General features: G+C 38.7%; 1 protein-coding gene across 1 annotated transcript; it reads left to right on the top strand.

The window, feature by feature from the left end:
• Positions 1-1,048: 1,048 nt before the first annotated feature.
• On the top strand, positions 1,049-10,179 carry CCDC122 (coiled-coil domain containing 122). The gene is made up of 4 exons (XM_068395632.1): positions 1,049-1,162; positions 4,299-4,697; positions 5,414-5,530; positions 10,015-10,179. Exons 1-4 carry the CDS (start codon positions 1,049-1,051, stop codon positions 10,177-10,179), a joined length of 795 nt encoding a protein of 264 aa, XP_068251733.1.
• The last annotated feature ends 2,237 nt before the right edge of the window (positions 10,180-12,416 follow it).

Below are 12,416 nucleotides of genomic sequence, written 5' to 3'. Positions count from 1 at the left end.
GCACGCCGCGCCGTGGGGCCGGCCCTTGGCCGACGCTCCCTGGGCAGTGGGGGGCGCGGCGCGCGCCCCGGTTTGGGCGGGAAGGGGGGGGGGGGAAGGCGGTGCAGCCCCTCTGAGGGTGCGGCGGGGCGGGGAGGGAAAGGGGGCGGCCTCCGCGGGGCGGGGCGCCTGGCTCTGCTGGCTTTTCAGTTCCTTTGGAGGGGTTGGGACTGTGTGCCGCAGGGGCAGGCCTTCTAGGAGTGGGGGGATGCAGAATGCTTGAGCGGGACAGAAGGGAGAAGTGAGGGGTGCCAGGACAACCGCTGCAACAGCCCTGGAGGTGAAATGATAGTTGTGGTTTCCTAAGGCAAGGCTGCCGGCCTTCAGGCACTGTTCACAGGTCACCTGAGTGCCATTTAGTATGTTGGGGCTGAAGATGCACTTTGTGCCAGACTCATTGCATTTTCTTGAGAATTCAGTGTCACTTTATATAACAATACAGATTTTCTTAATTATTCTTTCCATAGTGATATAAAAATAGTACTAAATATTTTCTCATCACTGGGGAGGATCTTTACAGTGATATTACTTTGTGACTTTCAATGTGACAGCTTTCTCAACTTATCATTTATCTTGTATTAAGGATAGTTTAATAATTAGTATAGCAGGCAGTTGCACTATGGTAACTGCAATAATGTAAACATTCAGGCTAAATGAGGGAGCATGCTCTCATGCATTTAAGATGCTCTTAAGATGCTTTCAAGAGCTATGACTATTCACAAACTGAAGCTCTAGCCGGTGGAGAAGCCAGAAGAACATTGCAATACTTTATTTTATAAAACTGCATGAAAGGGTTCTAATTCACGATCATTTGCATCGAGTGTCCACCCATCAGTAACATGTTCTTGCTAATAAAAAATGAACCAAATGAAATAATGTATTGATCTGGGGTCCCATAGGAAAGCTCTTAATATTGTTCTGTTTCATTAACAATTAGCAGTTAAACAGAATGGTGATAAAACAATTCACTATTTTTTTATGTCCTTATAGTTCTGCACTTTTGCCTAAAATGGCCAAGCAAAATTCTCCATCACTAATTGAAGTTGTAAAACAAGTTGCAGAGCAGCAGCATTCACAAGCATCAGAGATAGAAAAAAGCAAAACAGTTCTTTTCCAGTTGCAGGTAATAAGCCTTGTTTGGAGTAGTTTAATTAATTTTTTCATTAGATGAGGAAGTATTCCTATGAACAAGAGAAGCTGATGGTACTTCATTTTTTCTGGGAATTTGCACTTAAGTGTAAGGCAGCTATTCTGTTCCTGTGTGTGGCATTTAGGCTTAGCCAAAACTGTGTGTGATGTGTATTGTTATTGGTAAGGCTGCAACACAGCTAAGACTTCATTAGAGCAGGTTATAGCAGAAGCTTTTTTTTTTTTTATTTGGAAAAAAATATAAAACCCCAAAAAACACTGAGATAGAAAACCCACAAAAACCTCAATACAAAGTTAGAGCTCTGGATTTTTCATAGTGATTTCCTGAGAAACTATTGGGGAAAAAAGGATTTTAAAAGCATCCTTTTTGGCAGATTTTCACCAGACTATCATTTTTTCTTAGCATCTTTTTCATACAAAATACTTTTTTCCATGTGTTTGAAGTAGGTGTCCTAAACAGGCATTAAATACTCATTTTATTTAGTAATGTTTTGTAGAACACCGGTGTCTACTTTTAGCTCACACCCAGGGCTAAACAATAACAGTTTTTCTCTCACCCAACATCCCTTCCCTGACCATGGAAGGGAATTAGGAAAAGGAGGGAGACTTGTGGGTTAAAATTAAACAGATTTAATAAAATAAAGAAATAATATAAATGATAATACAAAACACACAAAATTATACTTAGCTCTAAAGTTGTAAGTTGCTCCAGGCATAGCAATCACGGGGAAGGAGAAAGAGAAAGATGAGAAAAGAACAAAAAGAAGCCCACCTCTCCCCCGCAAGCCCTCCATTTTATAGTGAACTTGATGTTAATGATATAGAATACACCCGGGGGCCAGCCTGGGTCAGCTGTCCTGGATTTAACTGCTAAGGGCCTTGATCACCATGGCTGGCCACAAACTGAAACAAAATCCCAGTGAAACCAGGACAGCTGGATACATGTAGTTTTCGTGAAGACAATGTAATCATTTCTGTTCTAACCTCTCACAGAATTTATTAAGCTTTCAATTATTATTTAACCTTTCAGATAACATTTCTATTGAGAGACTTAAATATAAGTCTGAGGGAATACACAATAGCGTTCAGGCATTTTTGAGCATGGGAGAATGCAAATGGAAATAGTAGAGTTCCAATTATAACATCTGTGAATGGCCCTACAACTGAAATAATTGAGGTTTGGAAGTTTGCACAAAGGTAACTTCTCTAAGGGAGCAGTGAAAACTTTTCTTGATTAGGCATGTCAGTTGACTGGTCAAACCTTGCAAGAAACTTTCTCCTAATGATACACCATCCCATAATATAGTATGATGATGCTGCAATAATTAATTTGTCATCAAACAATTTGAACAATAGTATCAGTTTTCAAAAAAAACCATAGAACTTCAGAGCCCTTGGTAATTAAGTTAGCTTATTTTCTTCCTCTTCCACACCTTTTCCTTTTTCTTTCAAAAAAGTCCAAACCCCAAGAAATTCCATACAAACATTAATGTTAGCAGAACAGAGAAGTTAATTAATTATGAAGTTGAAGTCAGAATGCAGAACTGCTTTTTCATCTTTACGTCTATTCCCATGTGTGCATGTCACAGAAGACATGGAAAACTGATTTCCTTTCCAAAATCGAAGATCTTTGCCATTACAATCTTGTGCTTTCCTATCCTTAGTAAATGGTGGCTAGCACTGATAGAAATCCTGCTAAAACTGTATCCCAAGATTTTCAAATTAAAAGTTATGCAGAAACTTTTTTCTTAATCGCTAATAATGTCTAATCTGCTCAAGACATTGAGTAAGAGATTCCATAGCATTTGTCATGCTTCCATTAGGGAAAAGATAATAGGTGACATAAATCACGATGCTAATTCTCTCACTTAATGCACTACTGTTGGCTGTTACTTTGGGTGGGATTGATCATAGCTAGCTTACATCACCTGTAAGTCAGATGTTCAGCCCATATTAGTCATCTAGGCTCCCTTGGTAGTCAACCGAGAGAGATAAACATTTCTGAGGTAGCAGTTCAGCCCTTCTATCTTAGATTTCTTATGATGGGTTGAAGTACTACTTCCTGGAGTTGTTCTCTTCTCATCAGTGAGAAGATGTAGAGGCCTTTTTAGGACTAGATGCATATTCCTTAAGGGGTTAAAATAGCTGGGATTACACAGAATCACAGAATGAGTGGGGTCGGAAGGGACCTCTGGAGATCATCTAGTCCAGCCCTCTGCCAAAGGAGGTTCCCCTAAAGCACGTTGCACAGGGTCGCATCCATGTGGGCTTTGAATATCTCCAGAGAAGGAGACACCACAACCTCCCTGGGCAGCCTGTTCGAGTGCTCTGGCACCCATAAAGTAAGGAAGTTTTTCCTCATATTCAGATGGAACTTCCCATGTTTCAGTTTGTGCCCATGTCCTGTCACTGGGCACCACTGAGAAGAGTCTGGCCGCATCCTCTTGACACCCTCCCTTAAGGTATTTGTAAGTGTTGATAAGATCCCCCCTCAGTCTTCTCTTCTCCAGGCTAAACAGACCCAGCTCCCTCAGCCTCTCCTCGTAAGAGAGATGCTCCAGTCCTCTAATCATCTTCATACCCCTCCATTGGACTCTCTCTGGTAGTTCCTTATCTAATTAATCCTACTCTCAAATACTACTGTGATGAAAGCTGGATTGAAAACTTCAGTAGAATAGGCTAGTTAAGCTCCGTCACCCCAAAACCCCATCTATGTGTTTGTGTGGGTTTGTAAGTGATTTTTGGCATCATTAGTTATTTTTATTCTGATTTGGGCTTAACCAGATTTCAGCTCTAAACAAGCATTAGAATTGAGTTTGATCTATCACGTCTTAGGTATCTTGCAAATACGAGGAATTTAAAGTAATTTCAAGGATACTTTATTTCATATTTTATACTCAGTCTGAGGGGAGAAGTCTAAGATGGTATTCCTGCACTGTGCCTCTAAGGTGATGATTTTAGGAAATGGAACCCTAATTATCTTCCATTCAAATCACATTCAACAAGTGAAAAAGAAGACTGTTAAATAAATATAAATTACAGTGTTGAACTAAATACCTAGTATCCTTTAAAAAAAAATATTCTTAAGTGAACACTGAAATATTTTACAGGCAAAGTTTCAGGAACTAGAAAAAGAAATGGTTTCTATTCTGCTAGAAATGAAGAAGACAGAAAGGGAAATATATCTGCAAGATGATGCCATAGAAGTGACAAAATATCACTGTGAAAATCTGGAGGCCCAAGTCAGAGCCCTATATTCTGAAAATTTAAAGCTGAGGCATGATGCAGAAACAGTACAAGAAGAGTTTGAGATGACATTTGCAAGAAATAATGAATATCGGGAAAAAATAAAGGCTCATAAACATCTCTTTTGGGAGATGGAAAGTAAAATGCCAGTTATGATAGAGCTTGCCAAAAAGCAAGCTGTTGTTAAAGAATTAAGGACAAAGAAAGAGGAGTTAATGCATGATCTCCAGAATCCAGACGGATCTGTTATAAAAGAAGTGCAGGTACTGTACTTCCTCTGATTCTTTTCCTTTTGTGTGAAATAATTTTGGCATAGTTTAACTAAAACGATTATTTTGTCTAATATGTTTACGACGCATGAGGGACTGACTGTGGGGAATATAGATAATTTATAATGCTAGGTTAATTGAAGAAATTTTTACTTCAGTAGGCAGTAAAAGAAAATCATCAAGCATTGTTATCTGTGTATTACTGTAAAAGTCCGGTTCATTCTGTGTGACCGAATGAACTCAGCTATGAAAAAAATTACAGAGCTGTAAATTAAACTATATTATTGCCAAACTAGTTGTGGGTTTCTTTGGGTTGTAGGAGAAACTTACATGGACACTTTTCAGAAATCTGTGGAACATTGCCATGTTGTTGTATTTTTCATGTAAGAGCACAGTATTTTTTTAACTTTGCTGTCAGGTAACTCACCAAAATGAGTTCAAATCCCTGTATTGCTGTAGTGTTTGCATATTTCAGATCAAGACTATATCTTCTTAAGTACCTAAAGCCATGGTATAAATTATTTTAATTACAATTCTTAAATTATTATTTAATTACTATTAATTATTTTAATGTGAAATTGTTTATTATAGATCTTTATCTCATATTAATTAATTGAGATTTTAAAAATGTGACATTTTAAATAAGTTTCATAGATGTACTATGCAACTTTTAAAGGAGGGGATTTCCGTATCTTGACTTACATCTGCAGGAAGAAATTATGCTTTTAAAAAGGGAAATCACAACGTTGAAAGAGTTCATCAATAAAAAACCAGATTTGCTGGAAGAAGAGAAAAAAATGCATGCTAAGCTTAGAAAAGAAATTGAGGTGAGTCCCTGACAGAATGTAGATAGTGCAAATGAATTTTGAAGTACTTTATACACTGTTGCTGGCCATACAGTATTCAAATATATACAGTAACCATGCTATGTTAAATTCTTGAAATTAATAGTCTTTCTAAAATTCAGAACTTAAGTGCTATCATGAGAAAAATTGAAGTTAAGGACATCTTTTATTTCAGCTGTGAACTTTCGAAATGACGTCCTAAAAAGAAAGAGGTCACTGAATGGTAGTAAAGCATGGTTTTTTATTTCTGTAATACTTTTGAAATACTTAAAATTTCACTGCTGACTTGATTATTCATGACTTGTCTCATGGTTCCTGATAACTCAGCAATAGGAGAATCAGTTGTGCCCAGAAAATGGACTTCCCATGAATCTCCTTAATTTGAGCTGATATTAAATTAGGGATAACACAGCAGCTCCTGATTAGTTGCCAAGATAAAATTCTGATAAATAGTTAAAACCTTCTCTTTTTAAATAATTGAACTGTATTTTACATTTTGTTCTTTACTGAAATACTTTGTATGTCTAGATAGTTTTTAGTTTGGAAGTTTTGCATCATTTATCTTGTTAGTTCAAATAAATGCCACAAAATGTAATGAGCAAAGCTTGATAATATAAAGATTAACTGATCTAAGGTTAGCTCTATTGCCCATTGTAAAATGTAGGAGGAAAAAAGAATTGTTTTTCCTGTGATAGGGAACAGCAGAGAATTTTTAAACTGAAAAGCAATACACAGCCACTTTAGAATAAGTCTATGCTATTCAGCATCTGAGAAAATATTTTATTATCAAGGCAACATCATCCTAAGAAAGTTCTCTAAACATAAAGTGAAATTAGGCAGCCTAAAAATAATGTTCTATTATCAGAATCAATTTAATTAAATAGTGAAGTTTAACCTGTTCTTCAGTTGTTTGGATTATACGATCTTTTTGTCTCAGAAGGAAGCAGGATTAAAAATCAAATCTTTTAGGGTATCATTTTCTATTAAGAGCTCTCTGGAAAACAATCTGATTTTTGATGTAAAAACTGACAATGGACAAGCAGAGACATTAATATCCAGCAGTCCTCAGCACAACTCAAGAAAGAATACTGAAGCCAAGCAGGGGAATAAAGTGAGATACTAGACATATGGATGAAGTTCCTTTGAGCTGCAGTGGTGGTATTCAGCTACAGACTGCCAGCACATAAATGTGGTTGTTTGAATACAGGTGGCTACATGTGAGTCAGACAGGTTCCCGTTATAATCACTGGAGGTGTGGTCAGTGCAGTTGAGGTATTCTAGGGATCAATTCAGTTAGCCATATGTAGGTGTTTGCAGTAGGGTGAGATGCATAATCTGGTCTTTCTAGACTTTATAGTATGCATCGGTTGGATTTCTATTCATCAAAACAGGAATGTAGACATGTAGGTCACACATACACCCCTAAAGCTAGGTGTCTTAATCTGCAGACTGACCCCGCCTCAAGGCTTCAGCGCTTGTCGTAGGACTTTTGCACATTGCATGGATTCTCAGGTTCTAGCGCTGCATGAGCGAAAAGTAACTGGCCTCCTTATAACCTCATGAAGTTCAACAAGGCCAAGTGCAAGGTCCTGCACCTGGGTCAGGGCAATCCCCAATATCAGTACAGAGTGGGGGATGAGTTGTTTGAGAGCAGCCCTGTAGAGAAGAACTTGGGGATGAAAAATTGGACATAAGCTGGAAATGTGCGCTTGCAGCCCAGAAAGCCAACCATATCCTGTGCTGCATGAAAAGTAGCGTGACCAGCAGGGTGAGGAAGGTGATTCTCCCCCTCTACTCTGCTCTCATGAAACCCTGCTGGGGTACTGCATCCAGCTCTGGGGCCCCCAGCACAAGAAAGACATGGAGCTATTGGAGCGAGTCCAGAGGAGGGCCATGAAAATGGTCAGGAAGCTGGAACACCTCTCCTATGAAGACAGACTGAGAGAGCTGGGGTTGTTCAGCCTGGAGAAGAGAAGGCTCCCAGGAGGCCTCATTGCAGCCTTTGAATAGATAAAGGAGGCTTGTAAGAAAGAAGGAGAAAGACTTTTTACCAGGGCTTATAGTGACAGGACAAGGGGCAATTGTTTTAAATGGTTGAAAGACGGTAGGTTTAGATTTAACATAAGGAAGAATTTTTTTATGGTGAGAGTGGTGAGACCCTTCAACAGTTTTCTCAGAGAAGCTGGCAGCATTAGAAGTGTTCAAGGCCAGGTTGGTCTTCGAGCAACCTGATCTAGTGCAAGATACCTCTGCCCATGGCAGAGTGGTTGGACTAGATGATCTTTGAAGGTCCCTTCTGACCCAAACCATTCTGTGATTCTATGATTCATACATTTGCAAAGAGTATGTGATCTCTCAGGTTTCTGAGCCTCCAGATACAAGCAAATCATCGTGTCTGATTAGTGAGTTTTCTGTTGCTGTAGGACTTCTGGAGCCTTGATTGAGCAATGATTTTATTTAAGCATTCATCTAAGTCTGCCCCTATACAGCCCTATACTTAAATGCCTACAGAATTCCTGTTGACGCCTCGTTAATGGCTATGCTGGCACTCAGACAGGATGGACTGACTCTCACAGCCCTGGTGCTCTCACTTCACCTCAGTATTATTTCTAGTTTCCCGCAAAGATTTCCCCAACTAAGCACATCATGCAGGAATGTAATTCAGAATGCCTTTCTAAAGCAGATGAATTTTGGAAAGTTAAGAATTATTGATGAAATGTCTTTCTGCAAGGAAATTTGTGACTGTTTCCTTTTTTTCTAAGAAAACTCAGTGATCTGACATTGCTGATTAATAAACCCTACAATTAATTCATAACTGGGATGCTTCTCATCAGGCAGGGTACTGATGGACTTTTAAGGCAGCTTGTAGACCTTGTTCTGCTCCCATTGCTGAGCACCAGCCCCACCACCCATCTCTTGAAGAGCAGAGCTTGTTCCCAGCCTGAGACGAGGATGTCAGCAATAGATCAGGGTGGTTACCTGTGTAGGGACAAGGCTTCAGCCATAAAGAATAATTCAAGACATCCACAAATAATACAAAATAGGGTATGTAAAAATAACAGGAAAAAGAAAGCTCAAAAGACTGTCTATTCCCCTGCTGTCCTCTTTCCCCCATATCAGCGTGTAGCTATATTATTCTTGACAGATGCTTGTCTGTCCTGTTCTTGAAGGAGCCCAGTGGTGGAGATTCCATAAGTGCCTGGACATTTTTTTTCTAATGGTTACCTTATATGTACATAAGACCCAGTAAAAAGAGCAATGTTCCCCCTCCCGTGTATCCGGTAAGCATATCAGTGCTCCCTGCCTCAGCAGATGTGCCAGACAGTTCCCAATAATGATACTAGAGACACATGTCTTGAAAAAGCAGATAATATTGATCATAGATGTTTCGGTGTCATACAACACAGTCCTAGTGATGTTCAGATCCTGCAGGCACTCATTCAGATGAGTGAATCTGACAGCATCCCTGGAAAAGTTGTGAAGGATTATAGTGGAGAGCCAGGCAATGTGAAGAAAGACAACCCAGCACCAGTAAACGAAGGCAGTGTAACTTATAAAACATTAATGAGGACATTACTTAGTTACACATGAAATTTAGGCAGTGAGACTTGCAGAAAGTCACTGGCAATGCTGTAGTTCTGATGCAGCTGTACACCATCTTTTGTATGTTAAATACAGTGTAATAACATTACAATAAGCAGACACACGAATAATTGTACACTACCACTCATATGCCATTCTAACTAGGGTAAGTAAGCCCAAATTTTCATTAAGTGAATACCCGTTATTTCCATTTTTGTTATAATGAATGTTTCATGCTTTAGACTTCAGAATACAAGTCTTCAGAAGGTTGTCTGCAGCAGCCATTCTTCTCCACATCAGGCGGCAATGAGGGCAAAATTGATACCGTACTGCATTGCCACAGTATTGCCTTTCTATGAAAAACACACCTTTTTAAGTGCAGTGCAACAGTAAAGATGTTACCACAGCCATCTGGGTTACCTCATTTGTATTCTAATTTATACCCAAACACACTTTTCAAAGAATGAAAATTTCTTCCTTTCTCATCTCTCACTCTGGAGCCTGAAGTCTTCCATGTACAAAGTGTTGCCACAACTGTGAGATGCTGACTCTTTGGGTGGGATTTACTTCATTAAATTTTAGACATCTACAGAGCAGATATACCCACATCGAACTCCTCACTTAAGCTCTTAGTGGGGCAGAACTTTTCTTTCCCTTAGTTGGAAAGAGAGGCACGATTCATATTGTCCTAAAGCAGATATCTGAAATAAGTCAGATGAATGACTTCCTATGTGTCTCTGTGTCTCTTCAGTAGCTATGAAGCAAACATGGAATGACTTGGTCAAATGTCAGAACCTACACTTAGAGTTAGGCGAGCTGAACCCACTTCTGTAAATAGTTTACTTGAAAGGAATTTTGAAGTGAATTTTCTTCTGTTTTATTAGGTGCAGAATAAAAGATATGATGCTATTCTAAAACGTTTGCATTGCCAACTGAACAAACTCCATTCAAATAAAAGACAATGGCACTGGAACATACAGCAGTTGGAGAAGAAGGCAGCAGAACTAAGGAAGTGTCTTGGAATAGTGGAGTTACAAAGTAGCATGTAAAACAAATGTAACAAAGCTAAAATGTGGGTAATCTTTTCTGGAAATAGTACAAATAGTAAAGTAGCCCAATAGCTGGGTCAAGGCTCAGCGATTTCTCTCTTTTTAGAGTTCTTCTCCCTTTCATTCTGTGGCCTAAACTAGGCTGTGCCCAGTCTGTAATGCTTTGGAATAGCTTTTTTTTTTTTTTTACTGTAGCCAGAGGCTGTTCAGGAAGAAAGTTATTAACAATTCCCAGTGTTTCCAATACTTATGCCAATTTTATCTAAAAATCCCTCTGAAATCAACCAAATAAGATTTGAGGAGTTCCTTTTTATTTGATTAGATCTCTGAAGATTGAGATCTACATTGTTCTTCTGACAGAGAAATTAGTATCAGTGTATATTTGCATTCTTGGGATACCAAAATTCCAGATCTTTTATCCACATCCCTTATTACTGCAACCTACTAAGGAACTCTGAAAGCTCCGATGACCTGTATTTTGCCATGTGGGAAATTCATATAGAAGATGTTACAGCCTGTTTGCCCTATATCTGCTAGGATGTCCTAGCATGGGGGACAAGGAGGACATAGGCTATCCAGCTATAGAAGGCTTAGGAACAAGTACGCTCAGAACTGGGCTTCAAATTATCTGACTTAAGTGGTCTAATATATATTAGCAAAGAGGAATGAGTAGGTAAAGAGAGGACTGCATCTGGACAGCTTTTAAAATGGAACAACTCACCCTCTAGAAATAGGAATTCATTATAGATGATTGATTATAGAGGAACTTACTGTGTAGAGGATCTTCACTAACTAGTACTAACCATCTAACATCTAAGTGCTTAATGTTCGGTAGGATGATTCTTAACATAAATGGTGACCTATTAAAAATTCTTGTTAAAATAATAGTGAACAGTAGACATTTTTCTTTGCCTTTTTTTTTATGATGTGCTTGGCATTTGAGGAATTTACAGTACTTTCTCTATGCTTACACTTAAGGTAATAGTTCTAACTGAACATAACCTGTACCATTTATCTGTTCTATGGAAGTAGCTTTTTATTTGAGGTGTTTTCTTGAATAATTTAGATTTATCTTTACTCCTGAATAGAAAATGAAGACTTAAGTAAATTGAATATTTACTGGGGAAAATGTTAAACTGTCTATATATTGTTAGCTTAGGAAAGCAAACTTTAAAATGCAATACTATTATTACTTCTGTTAGAACACTCATATATTCATGTATATTTACTTTTCCCTTAATATGTTATTTCACTTAATATAAAGTTATTTTAAGCAATATGTTGACTCATGAAGGTGCTCTCTCAACATTGTTAGACTCTCAAGTTTGTTTGGGTTGGTCTTTTCCCTTTGCAATATTATCGACCAGGCTACTTTCATCAAAGCAATAATGTAGAAATGAAAACCTCAATATCCTATGCTATAGTAACGGTAATGTGATACGAATAATTTTGTTAAAACTTTTCTAACCTAATTTATTTTAAAAGAAGACAAAGACATCTTAAAACTAATCCGTAATCTTAACTACCTTCCTGTTCTGAAGTGACTCACACATTCATTGCTCACAAGTCCAGAAAGCACCAACACAACAGAATCACAGAATCACAGAATCACAGAATCACAGAATCACAGAATGTTAGGGATTGGAAGGGATCTCGAAAGATCATCTAGTCCAATCCCCCTGCCGGAGCAGGATTACCTAGATCATATCACACAGGAACGCGTCCAGGCGGGTTTTGAATGTCTCCAGAGAAGGAGACTCCACAACCTCTCTAGGCAGCCTGTTCCAGTGTTCGGTTACCCTCACCGTAAAGAAGTTTTTCCTCATATTTAAGTGGAACCTCCTGTGTTCCAGCTTGCACCCATTGCCCCTTGTCCTGTCAAGGGATGTCACTGAGAAGAGCCTGGCTCCATCCTCATGACACTTGCCCTTTACATATTTATAAACATTAATGAGGTCACCCCTCAGTCTCCTCTTCTCCAAGCTAAAGAGATCCAGCTCCCTCAGCCTCTCCTCATAAGGGAGATGTTCCACCCCGTTAATCATCTTCAACAACATTGAGTCTTATCAAGTATATAGTACATTACTGTAACATTACAGCTGTTTATCCCTACACACAGCAAAACAGCTTGCATTTGATGCATGTGTATCTTCTAGAAAGGGAACCAGACTTGAAAAATTGGAGAATTTACTGTGTTGTTGGTAGTTTCAGTGATTAACTGCTCTTCTTTTGTTTTG

Source organism: Nyctibius grandis, chromosome 2 (assembly GCF_013368605.1).
Source record: "Nyctibius grandis isolate bNycGra1 chromosome 2, bNycGra1.pri, whole genome shotgun sequence".
Taxonomy (NCBI): domain Eukaryota; kingdom Metazoa; phylum Chordata; class Aves; order Nyctibiiformes; family Nyctibiidae; genus Nyctibius; species Nyctibius grandis.
This window is presented reverse-complemented; position numbering and strand designations above follow the sequence as displayed.

What these genes read in the sequence shown, in the direction of transcription:
- CCDC122 (XM_068395632.1), top strand. Translation starts at nt 1,049, where the DNA reads ATGGCCAAGCAAAATTCTCCATCACTAATTGAAGTTGTAAAACAAGTT. An exon ending in CTGTTATAAAAGAAGTGCAG is followed by an intron (nt 4,698 to 5,413) that starts GTACTGTACTTC and finishes TTACATCTGCAG; the next exon opens with GAAGAAATTATGCTTTTAAA. An exon ending in AGCTTAGAAAAGAAATTGAG is followed by an intron (nt 5,531 to 10,014) that starts GTGAGTCCCTGA and finishes CTGTTTTATTAG; the next exon opens with GTGCAGAATAAAAGATATGA.